General features: G+C 43.9%; 1 protein-coding gene across 1 annotated transcript in view; it reads left to right on the top strand.

Moving 5' to 3' along the window:
- The window catches only part of LOC106564782 (EGF-containing fibulin-like extracellular matrix protein 1), a 32,898-nt gene extending 17,043 nt beyond the window's left edge, over positions 1-15,855 (top strand). Inside the window, exons 5-9 of the mRNA XM_014131145.2 lie at positions 4,360-4,479; positions 4,665-4,784; positions 7,842-7,965; positions 11,392-11,584; positions 13,660-15,855. Coding sequence (XP_013986620.1) covers positions 4,360-4,479; positions 4,665-4,784; positions 7,842-7,965; positions 11,392-11,584; positions 13,660-13,821 — 719 coding nt within the window. The 3' untranslated portion in view covers positions 13,822-15,855. The remainder of the gene's footprint in view (positions 1-4,359; positions 4,480-4,664; positions 4,785-7,841; positions 7,966-11,391; positions 11,585-13,659) is intronic.
- Positions 15,856-17,424: the final 1,569 nt, after the last annotated feature.

The following is a 17,424-nucleotide window of genomic DNA, read 5'->3' as shown; positions in this document are numbered from 1 at the left end:
AAAAAGGTTGTAGGGCGACAGTATCGTCACTTTTTCACCTCATACTGTACATGCTGAGTGGAGGCCAGCTTTGATCATTAGGGCTATTCACCTCCCAATCCCGCTGCCACCAGCCAAAAGCAGGGTCAGCTGGGCTTTGTTAACTGGAAAGTGTGTATAAGTGGGTGCCTGTGTGTCTCTGTCTGTGGTTGAAAGGGGAACTTGTTTACACAGACTTCTAGCCTCCAGGATGACATAATTCTCACATTCTGTCCATCACTGTCGTCAACAAATGAGTTACATCAGCAGGGTAAGAGTAGCCTGGTCTCAGATCTGTTTGTGCTGTCAATGACCATAGGATTCAGCAATAAATACAGCACAAACATATCTGGGAGCAGGCTAGGGGATCGGTGCGTTGAGCCTTAGAGCTTTCTGTACAGCCTTGGTGTTCTCTCCCACACATCTAACACCTCCAACTCCCTGTATATGAATCCCCTATTTTTAGTGCTTTGTATATAGAGACCACCCCGGAGTGGGATTGCAAGGAAACACTGTCTGTGTTCCATTCAGAAAAATGCTTTTGTTGAGCCAGGAAATGGAATATCAGGGGTCCGGACTGCAGAGTGTGTTTTGGAGCAACTTGTCCCATAAAAGTTGGCCCATGTTATTTTTTAGATAACACAAATAAATGGTAAAACATGTAGGGGGGTGACTGTGAAATAATTTTGACATGCAAACAATGTGCATTTTACATTGAATTCAGGAGTGAAATAACGTTGTACAAATCACAGAGTGATAGTCCCCCACCCTCCCATTTCCACCCCTGGGTGTGCCCCCTGAATCATAATGAATAATAGTACCAAGCAAACAGAAGGTGTAACCAAATCAGGGGAATTCAGCTGAAGTCTGCTTTTGTTGCATGAAGGTTCCTGGTGGAGAGCCAGACGCGAATACCAGGATGGAACACGGGAGCCTCACTGTGGTGGCAGTCCGCATGCTCCTTCTGACGGCGGACGGCACGCTGGAGTCTCATATGGGCATCGTTCCAAACCTCCTATGCGCGCCTGAACCACTTGTCCACCGCAGGTGCTTCGGGACCTGAGCCAGGGCTGGCTGATATCCCAGGACACACTGGAAGGGGGTCAGCCCGGTGGAGGAGTGACGCAGTGAATTCTGGGCATACTCCGCCCAGGGAAGGGGACTACGGTCGGAGACGATGTCCTCTGGAAGGCCATACTGCCGGAAAACCTGCTGGAACAGTGCCTCAGCGACCTGGAGAGCCGTAGGGAGACCAGAGAGAGGGATAAAATGACAGGATTTAGAGAATCTGTCCACAACAACCGTAATAGTAGTGAAACCATCAGAAGATGGGAGATCAGTGATGAAATCAATGGACAGATGAGACAAAGGCTGCTGAGGCACGGAAAGGGGAAGGAGTTTCTCTGCTGGAGCGTGCCGGGGAGATTTGGTTTGGGCAAATATGGAGCAGGAGTTGACGTCGTTGTGCACCAAGGTGGGTCACCAGTACTTAGCGGAGATGGATTGAATGGTGCGGGTGATACCTGGGTGTCCAGCGGCAAGGGATGTATACACCCAGGTCAACAGCCGATCCCTTACCTCCGTGGGAAAGTAGCTGCGCTCCGGAGGGCAGGTAGCAGGCGCGAATTCCCTCTCCAGAGCCTGGCGGATGTCCACGTCTACATGTCAAAGCACGGGGACAACGATTTGGGAGGGCAGAATGATATGCGCACTCAGGACAGGAACCTCTCCCGAATTGTGGAGATGGGACAGGGCATCGGCTTTGGTGTTCTTTGAACCTGGGCGGTATGATAGGGTGAAGTTGAAACTGGTGAAGAAAAGGGCCAACCTTGCTTGGCGCAGGTTCAGCCGCCTCACTGTCCGTATGTACTCCAGGTTCCGATGGTCGGTGAGGATGAGAAATGGGTCCTTGGCGCCCTCCAGCCAGTGTCTCCACTCTAGTGCCAACTTCACTGCCAGGAGCTCCTGGTCGCCGATGTCATAGTTCCTCTCTGCAGGAGAAGGTTTTTTTAGTAGTATGCACATGTATACAATTTTTGTGGGTAACCTTGGAGTTGTGACAGGACAGCCCCCACACCCACTTCTGAGACGTCCACCTCCACCACAAAGGGCAGCATATGATCTGGTGTTTCAGCAACAGGGCTGAGGTGAAACGCCCCTTCAGTAGGCGGAAGGCCTCATCGGCTGCAGGACTCCACACTAACTTACAGGGGTCACCCTTGAGGAGAGAGGAGAGGCGATGGAGCTGATGTTCTTAATGAAGCGACTGTAGAAGTTGGGAAACCCCAAAAACCGTTGTAGTCCCTTTATGGTGGTTGGGACTGGCCATGACCTGACTGCCTCAACCTTCCTTTCATCCATAACTACTCCCTGTGGGCTGATCCGGTATCCGAAGAAGGAGACAGCGGCCTGATGGAACTGGCACTTCTCCGCTTTGACGTACAGGTGGTTCTCCAGGAGGCGTCCCAGGACTACCCGGACGTGGGCGACGTGATCCTCCAAGATGGCTGAGTAGATCAGGATGTTGTCGATATACACGACCACCTGATGACCAAACAGCTCGTTCACGAATGCCTGGAACACCAACGGAGCATTTATTAATCCAGTACTCATAGTGCCCAGAAATCGTGCTGAAGGTCCAGTTTACTATAAAATCGGGCCTCGCAGAGCTGTTCGATGGCAGCCAGCACCAACGGGAGAGGGTAGCGGTACTTGGTGGGGATGGAATTGAGACCTCTGTAGTCGATGCACGGACATAGACCCCCCCCTCCTTCTTCGTCACAAAGAAGAAGCCTGCCGACGCAGGGGAAGTGGATGGGCAGATGAAACTCTGTTGGAGAGCCTCCTGGATGTACTCCTCCATGGCCTTGGTTTCAACCATCGACAGGGGGTAGACGAGGCTGTATGGAGGCGCAGAGTCTGCCAGCAGGTCGATGGCACAGTCCCAGGGGCGATGAGCAGGGAGACAGGTGGCACAGGTCTTGGAGCAAACCAACCGGAGATCCTGGTAAACCTCTGGGATGTTGGCCTGGAGGGCAGCAACCACATGACTCTCGACTGACGTGGAACCACAGGGTAAGGGAAAGCATGTATTTCGACATCCGTGTGCCCAGGCAGTGATCTCCATCCTCGACCAGGAGATGGTGGAGACGTGACTTTGGAGCCACGGGAGGACGAGGATGACTTTGTGTAGGGGTGCCTCGATGATGAGGAAGGGAGGGCCGGGGTCCTACGGTGATAGTGAGTGGTGCTGTGATGTGTCTGATTGTGCCAGATCCCAGGGGTTGACTATCCAGTGCTTGAACCGGAAAAGGAGAGGAGTTCAAGTAACAGACACATCTCAACATCAACTGTTCAGAGGAGACTGAGTGAATCAGGCCTTCATGGTCAAATTGCTACAAAGAAACCACTACTAAAGGACACTAATTAAAAGAAGAGACCTGCTTGGGCCAAGAAACACGAGTAATGGACATTAGACCGGTGGAAATCTATCCTTTGGTCTAATGAGTCCAAATTTGAGATGTTTGGTCTCAACCGCCATGTCTTTGTGAGACGCAGAGTAGGTGAACGGTTGATCTCCGCATGTGTGGTTCCCACTGTGAAGCATGAAGGAGGAGGTGTGATGGTGTGGGGGTGCTTTGCTGGTGAGACTGTCAGTGATTTAGTTAAAATTCAAGGCACACTTAACCAACATAGCTACCACAGCATTCTGCAGCGATACGCCATCCCATCTGGTATGCGCTTAGTGGGACTATCATTTGTTTTTCAACAGGACAATGACCCAACACACCTCCAGGCTGTGTAAGGGCTATTTGACCAAGAAGGAGAGTGATGGAGTGCTGCATCAGATGGCCTGGCCTCCACAATCACCCGACCTCAACCCAATTGAGATGGTTTGGGATTGGACTGCAGAGTGAAGGAAAAGCAGCCAAGAAGTGCTCAGCATATGTGGGAACTCCTTCAAGAGTGTTGGAAAAGCATTCCAGGTGAAGCTGTTTGAGAGAATGCCAAGAGTGTGCAAAGTTGTAATCAAGGCAAAGGGTGGCTACTTTGAAGAATCTCAAATATAAAATATATTTTGATTTGTTTAACACTATTTTGGTTACTACATGATTCCATATGTGTTATTTCATTGTTTTGATGTCTTCACTATTATTCTACAATGTAGAAAATAGTAAGAATAAAGAAAAACCCTTGAATGAGTAGGTGTGTCCAAACTTTTGACTGGTAATGTAAATGCCAAGTTGTTCTCTCAGAATATCATAATGGATGACTTTCTCCACTTCCGCTCTGCCTTTCTGCAATTTCTCTTTAATTTATTAGTCCCTCCTTGTCTTGCAGATGTGAACGAGTGTGAGGGGAGCAACCCCTGTCAACACCAGTGCTACAACATCATGGGCTCCTTCATCTGCCAGTGTGAGCAGGGTTATGAGCTAGCCTCCAACCAAGCCTCCTGCCAAGGTACTGCAACTTAATATTAGGAAGGTGTTCCTAGGTATACTCAATGTATAATTTTCAGTACCTTAATTTATCAGTACCTTAATGATAATGTATACTGATACAATTTTACAATTCCCCCGCTCACACGCAATATTTTCTTTCCTGAGAAGTTTCTGTCAGACTGTGTAATATTTATCTATTCGTAGATATTGATGAATGCGCCTTCTCGAGTTACATGTGCCAGTGGCAGTGTGTGAATCAGCCCGGAGGGTATGTCTGTACCTGTCCCGAGGGATACCAGCTCCAAGGCAACCGAATGTGCCAAGGTAAATAGGCCTGTTTCAACTAGTAAAATATCTGGCCCTCTCTTACACCAGCAGGAAGTCGTACATCATAATAACGAATCTTAATACCTTTAACCTGAATCCCCAATGATAACTCATTGGCTTTAGGCCTAGGTTTTTAGTTGTACCTTGGTATAAAGTCAGTATTGACACTTGATTGATTAACTAACAGTCCATGAGATAGACATGATAGTTTGAAATGTAGTTTTAAGCTACGCATTGCTTGTTTACAAAGACTCAAAAGGCACTTGCACATCTGAGCAATCTTTCTGCCGGTGCATGGCAACAGTTGAAACAGGATGAAGGAAAAAGGAAACCGCACACTGCTCTTGATAGTATCACTGATATTTATTAAGCTTACGTATCGGCCTCACGGCCTTCATCAGAGCTTTTGTGAATTTTCTGAAAACAGCACCTCTATCTATGTAGACCTAGCACCACCCACATCCGTTCCACGTATGGAAAGGGGTTGGAGGCAAAGGAAAAATAAATAAGTGCTACCAAACATAACAATATGCATTTCACAAACACTACAAAAGTGTATAAATAAGACGCATTAAACACGTCCATAAAACCACAATGAGGACATAGCAAGTTTTCATTAATCATTGGGTACATCATACGAAAAACATCAGAGTAATCTTAAATAGGCACATAATTCTTGTTCAAATTCACAACATAACATACATAGGCATTTCATCATTAAGTCCTTTAGGAAATAATAAATAAAATCCTGAAGTGGTATCGATATATTGACGACTGTCACGTCCTGACCATAGTAAGTTGTTATTTTCTATGGTAGAGTAGGTCAGGGCGTGACAGGGGGTGTTTGTCTGTTTTGTATTTCTATGTTCAGTTTCTAGTTTTGTATTTCTATGTTGGTTTTGTTTGGTATGATCTCCAATTAGAGGCAGCCGGTTGTCGTTGTCTCTAATTGGAGGTCATATTTAAGTTGATGTTTGTCCCACCTGTTTTTGTGGGTGATTAATTTGAGTAGTGTGTTTTCTCTCTGCGTCACGGTTTGTTGTTTTTGTGTATTCAAGTATTTAGTGTATTGCATTTAGTTTCACGGTAAATAAAATATGTGGAACTACGAACACGCTGCATTTTGGTCCGATCCTTTGAACAGCAAATCACCCACCAAAAAAGGACCAAGCAGCGTGGTAAGGAGCAGCTGGATGAATGGACTTGGGAGGAGATTTTGGATGGGACAGGACCCTGGAGGCAGGGTGGGGAGTATCGTCGCCCGAGGGAGGAAATCAAAGCAGCAAAAAGGGAGCGACGATACTACGAGGCGCTATATGCACCGAGAGGCAAGGCTGAGAGGCAGCCCCCCCCCAAAATAGTTTTTTGGGGGGGCATACGGGGAGTTTGGCGATGTCAGGGGGAGACCTGATCTAACTTCCCGTGCTTATCGGAGAGAGCCGTGGAGTGAACCGGAGCCAGTCAAGGAGTCAAGCGCGGAGCTCGACGCAAGATTCCGGAGAGAGGTACTGGCATTGAGAGCACTGCAGAGCGGGCGTGCTGAGGAGCGAGTGGATGAACGAGCAATGGGTTATGGTGTGATGCGCACTATATCGCCCATACTCACTCATAGCCCGGTGCGGTCGGTGCAAGCTCCTCACCAGTGTAGGGCGAAGATGATCATTCAGCCAGGAAGGAGTAGGCCTGCTCAGCATGCCTGGTCTCCAGTTCGCCTCCATAGTCCGGTATGTCCTGTTCCTGCTCCCCGCACTCGCCCTGAGGTGCGTGTTACCAGTCTGGCACCACCTAGGCCAGTCCCACGTATCAGACCTCCAGTGCGCATGCCAAGTCCGGAGGTGTCTTGTTCCTGCTCCTTGCACTCGTCCTGAGGTGGGGGTTACCAGTCTGGCGCCACCCATGCCAGTACCACGCATCAGGATTCCAGTGCACATTCCCAGTCCAGAGCTTACGGCGACAGTTCCCCGTCCAGAGCTTGGCGACAGTTCCCCGTCCAGAGCTTACGGCGACATTTTTTAGTCCGGAACCTACTGAGACGGCCTCCAGTCCGGAGCCTCCGTCGACGCTCCCCAGCCCGGAGCCTTCGGCGGCGGCCTGCAGCCCAGAGCCTTCAACGGCGGCCTGCAGCCCAGAACCTCAAGCGGTGGTCTGCAGCGCAGAGCTTCCGGTAATGATTTACAGTCCGATTCCTCTGATAATGATCCACAGGCCGGTGTTACAGAAGCGGAGGGATCTGCGGGCGGAACGGGGGTTACGCCCTGAGCTGGAGCCACCTCCGTTGCTGGAGGATCGGAGGGAGAGGAAGGTTCTGGGTGTAACACTAGAGCCGCCATAGACTTTTGTCACCCACCCTACCCTCCCTTTGTTTTTTGTTGTTGGGGGGTTATTTTTTTTATGTAGGTGCGGTCGGAGTCCGCACCTTTGGGGGGGGTACTGTCACATCCTGACCATAGTAAGTTGTTATTTTCTATGGTAGAGTAGGTCAGGGCGTGACAGGGGGTGTTTGTCTGTTTTGTATTTCTATGTTCAGTTTCTAGTTTTGTATTTCTATGTTGGTTTTGTTTGGTATGATCTCCAATTAGAGGCAGCCGGTTGTCGTTGTCTCTAATTGGAGGTCATATTTAAGTTGATGTTTGTCCCACCTGTTTTTGTGGGTGATTAATTTGAGTAGTGTGTTTTCTCTCTGCGTCATGGTTTGTTGTTTTTGTGTATTCAAGTATTTAGTGTATTGCATTTAGTTTCACGGTAAATAAAATATGTGGAACTACAAACACGCTGCATTTTGGTCCGATCCTTTGAACAGCCGTGACAACGACATTTTTTGCATATAGGAAAATTCACAAAAGCTCTGACGAAGGCCGTGAGGCCGATACGTAAGCTTAATAAATATCAGTGATACTATCAAGAGCAGTGTGCGGTTTCCTTTTTCCTTCATCTTGTTTACAAAAACTAAAAGACCGTTGTACTAAGCGCATAAGCTTTTTTAAGTTATTTTCTTATTGAAATGACCATTGACAACATTTTCTCTCAGTAACTACATTTTCTCTCCATTAACAGACATAGATGAGTGTGAAACAGGAAACAACTGCCGCGAGGACGAGATGTGTTGGAACTACTTTGGTGGTTTCCGCTGCTACCCCAGGAACCCTTGCCACGAGCCCTATGTGAAGACAGGAGAGGGGTGAGTATGGTCTGGTGAAATCCATGATGATAATCACATGATGAGTGAACTTGACTGGGACCTGAAGTCTTAGTGGGCTAACACAGTCTTGTGGGGTGCAGGAGACCCAGGTTCAAATCAATGTCAGCAAGACAAAAGAGCTGATCGTGGACTACAGGAAACGGAGTCTGGAACCAACAGGACCCTGAACAGCTTCTACCTCAAGCCATACGACTGCTAAGTAGTTAGTTAAATAGTCCGGGTAGCTATTTGGTTAACTATCTGCATTGACCCTTTTTTTGACCCATCACATATAGTGCCTTCAGAAAGTATTCACACCCCTTGACTTTTTCCACATTTTGTTATGTTAGAACCTGAGATTAAATTGAGATGTTTGGGTCAGTGGCTTACACACAATAGCCCATAATGTCAAAGTGGAATTATGTTTTTCCACATTTTTGCAAATTAATTACAAATAAAAAGCTGAAATGTCTTGAGTCAATAAGTATTCAATGCCTTTGTTATGGCAAGCCTAAATACTGCATGTGTCACGGTCGTCGTAATAGATGGACCAAGGCGCAGCGGGTACGTGAATGCTCATTTTTATTTATCCAAAACAAACACGAAAAACGATGAACTGACGACAAAACAGTATTGTAGGCAACACACAGCAATACAAGAAACAATCTCCCACAAACCCAAAACAAACACACTCCTAAATATAGGACCTTCAATCAGAGGCAACGATAGACAGCTGCCTCCAATTGAAGGCCCCAATCCCCATTACCTAAACATAGAAATACAATACCCTAGCACAGACATAGAACTAACCAAAAAAAAAACAGACTAATAAATCAAATACCCCTCTACATGAACACATACTCAAACACACCCTGAACCACATAAAACAAATACCCCTGCCACGTCCTGATCAAACTATAAGAACAAATAACCCCTTTACTGGTCAGGACGTGACAGCATGTTAAGGAGTAAAAATGTGCAAGTCACATAATACATTGCATGGACTCACTCTGTATGCAATAATAGTGTTTAACATTATTTTTTAATGACTACCTCATCTCTGTATTCCCCCTCAGTCAAGCAGTGCATTTCAAACACAGATTCAACCACAAAGACCAGGGAGGTGTTCCTATTTGTAGATGTGTAAAAAAAAGAAGCAGACATTGAATGTCCCTTTGAGCATGGTGAAGTTATTAATTACACTTTGGATGGTGTATCAGTACACCAAGTCACTACAAAGATACAGGCGTCCTTCCTAACTCAGTTGCCGTAGAGGAAGTAAACCGCTCAGGGATTTTACCATGAGGCCAATAGTGACTTTAAAACAGCTGCAGAGTTTAATTGCTGTGATAGGAGAAAACTGAGGATGGATCAACAACATTGTAGTTACTCCATAATAATAACCTTGTTCACAGAGTGAAAAGAAGGAAACCTGTACAGAATAAAAAATGCATTACAACGTTATTTTTGGGGCAAATACAAACCCAATACAACACATTACTGAGTACCACTCTCCATATTTTCAAGCATAGTTGTGTCTGCATCATGTTATGGGTATGTTTGTAATCGTTAAGGACTGGGGAGTTTCAGGATTTAAAAAAAATGGATTGGCGCTAAGCACAGGCAAAATCTTAGAGGAAAACCTTGTTCAATCTGCTTTCCACCAGACACCACCTTCCAGCAAAACAATAACTGAAACACAAGGCCAGATCTATACTAAAGTTGCTTACCAAGAAGACAGTGAATGTTCCTGAGTGGCCGACTTACAGTTTTGACTTAAAAAGTTTATACTTTAATCTATGGCAAGCCCTGAAAATGCTTGTCTAGGAAACGATCAACAACCAATTTGACAGAGCTTAAAAAATATTTTTGAAAAGAATAATGGGCATATGGTGCAGAATCCAAGTGTGGAAAGCTCTTGGAGACTTACCCAGCAAGACTCACAGCTGTAATCAATGCCAAAGAGGCTTTTACAAAGTATTGCCTCAGGGGTGTAAATACTTGTAAATACTTCGGGCTGTAAAACAACACATTTTGAATAAGTCAATGAGTATGAATACTTTCTGAAGGCACTGTACTCTGCTGCTAATGTTTATTATTTATCCTGTTGCCTTGTCACGTTATTCCTAGTTATATGTACATATCTACCTCAGTTACATCGTACCCCTGCACATTGACTCGGTACTGGTACCCCGTGTATATAGCCAAGTTATCCTTAGTCATTGTGTGTTTATGTCACGTCCTGACCAGTGTAAGGGTTAGTTGTTATTGTAGTTTGGTCAGGACGTGGCAGAGGGTATTTGTTTTATGTGGTTCGGGGTGGTGGTTTATTTAGTAGGGCGTTTTGATTTATTATTTCCGGGTTTTGGTTTATGTTCTATGTTTTATACTTCTATGTTCTTTCTGGGTTGGTGTATTTCTATGTGTAGGTTAATGGGGGGTTGGACTCTCAATTGGAGGCAGGTGCTTTCTCGTTGCCTCTGATTGAGAGTCCTATATATGGGTAATTGTTTGGTTTAGTGTTTGTGGGAGATTGTTTCTTGTTTTGCCTGTGTGAGCCTTACAAGACCGTTTTGTTGTTCGTTGTTTTGGTGTTCACTTTGATTTCAAATAAATATCAAGATGAGCATCCACATTCCTGCTACGTTTTGGTCCTCCATTGCAGACGACAACCGTTAGTTTATTATTACTTTTATTATTACGTGTTATTACTTTTCTATTGTTTCTATATTTTCTTTCTCTCTGCATTGTTGGGAATTAATTATTTCACTGTTAGTCTACACCTGTTGTTTACGAAGCATCTGACAAATAATATTTTATTTGATTTTGAGGATACCTTTGCCCGTGCACTAAACAACCTTACGCATGTGTTACTTTATGCAACAACAAAAACATTTACCCAGCTGCTGCTCCCCCGCTGCTCCCTCACTCAACCTTCCCGTTAATTCTAAAACATTCCCCAAAATTAGGAGGACATGATCGGCATGATGTATAAACTAATTTGTCTGTTGTAAGGTTAAGATTACATCATTTCAAATATAAGCAGGAGGCAGCCAGACAGTATAAGTAGTGTTATTTTTCCCACTTTTCAGTCAGTATGTAGGCTACAACATAAGTTACACACATTGGTGGGGAGTTACAGACAGCAGGGACCACATGGATAAAAGTGTCAGCTAAAATGACCTCATAGCTAAAACCACATGTATTAAAGTGCTAAAATGACCATTTACACAAACCACATGGACCACATCAATAAATGTGCTAGCTAAAAAAAAACACATACTGTAGACAAAACCACAAGGACCAGATTGATAAAGTGTCTGCTAAAATGACCACATAGCTAAAACCACATATATGCCACATGTATAAAAGTATCTGCTAACATGACCACATCCAATGGTTCTCTCTGTCTCTGCATGTCTGTAGGCGTTGCAGCTGCCAGTCGCTCACAATTTGCCGAGGCCTGCCGCCGTCCATCGTCTACAAGTACATGAGCATCTCGTCGGAGCGCTCGGTCCCAGCCGACATCTTCCAGATCCAGGCAACGAGCATCTACCCTAACATGCACAATACTTTCAGGGTCAAGTCTGGCAACGAGGGAGGGGAGTTCTTCCTCAGGGTGAGCCCAGAGATGTTTCAGTCACTCACCAGGCATTAACGTTACCATCATGTCAGATGGTGTCAGCATTTGTCACTTGCTTTTTGGTAGCGTAATTGAATGATATCTCGTCTACTGTGTCATTTAAACACTTACTTATTTAAGGTAGGTGTTGGTTTCAGATGTTTTGGGCGCCCTTTGCTATTTAGGGAATATCTTGTGAGATTGGATTTTGAAATAATCTTTTGACTTCCCCTGATTGCTATCCCTAACCCTTAAATGGATAGCTCACACACATTTCCCACTTACATCATTATTATTGGATACCTAAAAAGTAGTTTTATAGGTAGGTTTGAAGTTAATATTCGCACCAACAATTATGCTAATTTTTCCGGCAGTGGTGTGTTTCCATCAAACTGACTTCTTGCAACTAAAAAGTTGTGCATAATGACAGTGCACATAAAAAGGTACTTTGTCGTGTACCTTTTAATTTACAGAATAAAAAACAGTTCTATGTGTTTCCATCCCACTTTTAACTTTGTCGATAGTGTTGGCACAATCGCAGACTTTTTAACAGCCAGCTCGTAGACACTGCACATAGTGCAGAGGATACATGATGAGATTATGGATAAGCGCGAGATCATTTTTATTTGTCAATTGGCAGCCAAGCACCGATCATCATGTCACCAGCATACAAATGAAGACCCTCGATATTTATTGGAAAGGAGCATCAAGGAAAACAGAAAGGGAAACGCTACACACTGCTGCTCATGCTCCCAGGTGACATTTATTTACAACGTTTCGACCCTTAGGTCTTCATCAGGCATCCATATCCCAGGTGGGGGTGGGAGGTCAATATATATATATATATATATATATATATATATATATATATATATATATATATATATATAGGGGCAGTACTCAGTGACATCACTTCCTGAAACAGGAGGTAAAAAATGTAGTTTCACAATATTAACATTCAATGTATTAAAATATATGATCATGCACAGGGAATGTGATCAATATTTACAGTAATATGCATACACATAAAATATTCAATTAAGATAAAAAAAAACACACAATTTAGACATATTGAAACTATAAAAGTCAAACTCCTCTCAATGTCCCCTCCCCGTGTGACATATTGACCATTTCTATTCCAATGTATCTCAGAGAACTAATAGGATGTCCAGCTTGTTCAAAATTAGCAGCAACCAGATTTTTGGTCTCACCTGTCTGTATATTTCTGTGCTGCTCACTGATCCGTGTCTTAAGGCTTCTAAGGGTTTTCCCTATATAAAACAGACCACAAGGGGACATTTCAACATTTAAATAACATTGATGCAGCTTAATGTACAAATGCAACTCATTTACCCATCCCCGCACAGGACAAAGATTTAAGATCAAGGGCCTGATTACCTGCATGACCACCAATGTTATTTACATGTTGAAATGTCCTTGTGGTCTGTCTTACATGGGGAAAACCCTGTAGCCTAATAAACTGTGGCGTTTTCCTTTCTGTTTTCCTTGAGTTTGCCTACAACTCCAGCACCTGCGGAAAGTACCTGGATGTGCGTATGTTCTTTAGCTTTTGTAAAGGAGCATCAAGCTCATCACTCTGAACTTTCACCACTCTGTAAAATGTACCAATACTTATTTAATCTGCAGCCTAATAAACTGTGCATGTTTTTCCAAGTTGTAGTAGAAGGACCATACAACATAGCGTCTTGTGACTGCAAGTTTACTGCGACAAATGCGCAAAAAAAAGGTTTTCACTGCCATTTGTCGCATTATCTATTTCACTGACAGAAATGATTCACCCCGGTCTAGTGTATTTTGTTCTATCAACATTTTAGGAATGTTTATTGACAATTGCTGTTTCCATCAGAAGTGTTGTGCATTGTTTTATCCAACAGGTACTTTACTCGCATAAAAATGGTTGGATGGAAACATGGTTTGTGGGCCTGGAGGGTCAGCGACCCCAGATTTGTACATTAGTATTAACCTCAATGTGTGTAAAATAATGGTAGTGGTAGGACCCTTGTTAGCATCCTCAGAACATGCTAACCTAAATAATCCTTTTAACCTACCAGCGCTCCAGTAACGTCAGTGCCATGCTGGTGATGACCAAGCCGCTGACCGGACCGCGGGAGCACGTGGTTGACCTGGAGATGGTCACCCACAACAATGTCCTCAACTACCGCTCCAGCTCTCTGCTCCGGCTCACCATCATCGTGGGACCCTATGCCTTCTAAGTTCCAGTTACAAATTCCTCTTAGGCACAGATCTTAAATCAGTTTACCCGTCCCCATATCTCATATTATCCATTAGAGGATAAAAGGCAAAACTGGCCTTAGATCAGTGGCTAGGGGCACTTTCATCCTATTCAGCTCTCTTACTCCCTCCCAGACCCTCACAAGGCCTAACACTCTCTGTACTGCTTGGATCTAATAGAGATATCCACATACTCCCTGCAAGGGTTTCCCATTCATGGTCCTTGTCCTGTGTTGGCTAGTTTTCATTCAAATGGATGGCTGTATAAATTGGGATTGAATGTATATTGTCTGATCTGCCGGTTGAGCACTGGACTGGGTGAATTTTTTTTGTTTTAGCGTGTAGTCCTTTCTTGGAGAAGCGTGTAGTCCTTTCTTGGAGAAGAAACCATTGGATAATTGCAGTGAAAACCAACACACACACACACAGCACATACTGGAGGAGCAGGAGGGTGAAATAACCAGGCCACGATATAGTCACTTTATGCATCACTGGCTAATGATAACATTGTAAGAGCATAACGTGACTTAAATTGAACACAACTCTTTCTTACTAATCCTTTGCTAAATATACGTATTGCACTGTAGTAGGATAATGAGTTCTCGTCACATTGAAATCGTTGTGAAATCTCTCAACATTAGTCTAGTCAAGATGTGTTTTCCTGCAGAGAAATTACCAGTGTTTGAGATCACACTTGCCCTTTTTATCTTTTACCATAGTTGCCAAGTGAGGTTCACAATCACATCATATCCCCTTTATGGTCACTGATTTTGTTTGTTTGGAGAGCTTTTCATTTATGTAGTTGAAAAGAAACGTACAGTAATGCAATGTGATGTCAATATAAATACCAATTGTCTTTGAAAAGAGATATCTGTTTCAGTTTTCTTGAAGAGAGAGAATCTTTATTGGACGGACTATGAGCTTCTGACCAAATTACGTGAGATTTTAGTTCTGGGTTAACCAAGATTAGAAGAGAGACAAAGGCACTTAAAACAGTCAAGCTTATTGGTGAAGTGTGATTTAATGGGTTACAAGTATAGTGATTTGGTGAGGACTGTGATGGAACAGTTTGCAGTGTGTAGTAATCTAATGGCATCCTTAACGAATGGAAATGTATGATCACGTCAACCCTCATCGGAGAGTTGCTCGGCAACCTCTGTCCAATGGGAATAAAGCAATAATGCTTTTGGACGCAAAAGTGATATTTTCAGGAAATCATTGGCAGTGTTGTTTGGTCATATTGGCAGGGGAATTGTTGCTTAACATGTCTGTATGTGTGCCAGAGTGCCTCTTGATCCTGCACAGAATTTCCAGTCAACGATCTGCAACAAACAGTTAGTCAGGTCATTTCGACACAGAGTGCCTTTCATAAGGAGTCATTGAATCACAATTTGAGATAACTCTGTTTTTTTTAGTAGAGGATTTGACTCCATGAGACTTTCTAAATAAATGTCATGCTTGACAATCAACAAGGAAGCTCAATTGAATCAAAAGGTTCCCACTTCGAATAACATGCAATTTCAACTGTGTATGTACTCTATAGAGGTACGTACAGTGTAATTACAGTATTGCATATTTCTGTCGGTTTTAACAGTCAATTTGAGCAAATGTCTGTTTATAACAACTGTTAAAGAGGTAACAGTTGTAACAGTTGTAGACCTACCATAAATAGCAATGTGTACCTACACGGTGGTTGCAATATACCTGCCTATATAATATACCTATATAATTACCATGTAGATACATAGTTCTGGCAACAATATTATGTGGAAACAAATGTGGCTACATTCCAATATGAAAATGATTTATTGGGGTGATAATAAAATGTAATTAAAGACTGAAAATTGCCAATATAAATGTATGTCTTATTTTATACGAAGGAAGTCCACGTATAGCTCTAATATATAAAACATTCATGCGACTTAACAGAAATATTTCCACCAAGCACAGGTTTGTCACAGCTTTTGAGAATATAAACTTTTTTTTTTTAAATAAAAGATACATTTTACTTTGTCTTCGTCATGTACTGTTATTTATTCAAAATAAAGATCCAGTAAGCATACTTGAAGGAATAGATAGTTTTATTATTGTCATATTACAAATGGACAACAACAATAGTCCATATCTGTGCATCATACAATTGCCTTCATTTCCCATTGCATTTCTATCTGCACTCTCCACAGTTTGTCCACTGAACTGCTCTCCTGTTTTCTCTTGGACTAGAGTATAGTTAACGCATCATTTCATTATTTTAGTCCCCATGCCACATTTTAGATATGACATACTAACTAGACACTCTATATTAAGCAGAATCAATTATAAAGTGTGTGGGCAGGATGGTTCTTCAATTATGGTGGTATTTGGGCATGGCATTTTGGGATAAAAAAAAGATATATACTACCATTCAAAAGTTTGGGGTCACTTAGAAATGTCCTTGTTTTTGAAAGAAAAGCAAATTTTTTTGTCCATTTCAAATAATATCAAATAACATCAGAAATACAGTGTTGACTATTGTAGCTGGAAATTGCAGATTTTTTATGGAATATTTACATATGCGTACAGAGGCCCATTATCACTCCTGTGTTCCAATGGCACGTTGTGTTAGCTAATCCAAGTTGATCATTTTAAAAGGCTAATTGATCATTACAAAACCCTTTTGCAATTATGTTAGCACAGCTTAAAACTGTTGTTCTGATTAAAGAAGCAATAAAACTGTCCGTCTTTAGACTAGTTGAGTATCTGTGTCACGACTTCCGCCGAAGTTGGTCCCTCTCCTTGTTCGGGCGGCGTTCGGTGGTCGAAGTCACCAACCTTCTTGCCATCGCTGATCCTCTTTTCATTTTCCTTTGGTTTTGTCTTGTCTTCCATCACACCTGGTTCCAATCCCATCAATTACATGTTGTGTATTTAATCCTCTGTTCCACCTCATGTCCTTGTCGGTGATTGTTTATTGTAAGTGCTTGTGCACGTCTGTCCTGGTGTGCGTCAGGTTATGTACCCATTATTTGATTGTTCTGTTTTCCGGTGGGTTTTTTTGTTATTAAACTGCGCCGTTTGGAAAAACAGTTTTTGCTCTCCTGCGTCTGACTTCTCTGCCGCCAGTACGCACCCCTTACAGAATCACCAACCCGACTATGGAGTCAGCAGGAGCAGGTACCCCGGGTATAGGGGTGGAGGAGCGCGTCCGGGAGCACACAGCAATGCTCTACCATCTTGGCACTGCCATGGCACGTGTTGTCCAGACTATGGACCGCTGGGAGAGACAGGGAGTTCTTCCAGCGCCTCCACCAGCACAACCGGGGTCTCCTCTGAGCGCCCCTCTTCCTCCTGGTTCTAGTGGGATTCGTCTCTCCCTGCCCCAGGAATACGACGGAAAGGCTGCGAACTGCCAGGGGTTCCTTCTTCAACTGGACCTATACCTGGCCACCGTCCACCCGGCTCCATCGGGCCGTGAGAGGGTGTCCGCCCTCATCTCGTGCCTCACCGGGAAAGCCCTGGAGTGGGCCAACGCCATGTGGAGAGAGGGAGATGCGGCGTTGGACCAGTTTGAGGAGTTCACCCGCCGTTTCCGGGCAGTCTTCGAC

This window comes from Salmo salar, chromosome ssa12, assembly GCF_905237065.1.
Source record: "Salmo salar chromosome ssa12, Ssal_v3.1, whole genome shotgun sequence".
NCBI lineage: Eukaryota > Metazoa > Chordata > Actinopteri > Salmoniformes > Salmonidae > Salmo > Salmo salar.
The sequence above is the reverse complement of the archived record's forward strand: the minus strand, read 5'-3'. Positions and strand labels throughout refer to the sequence as shown.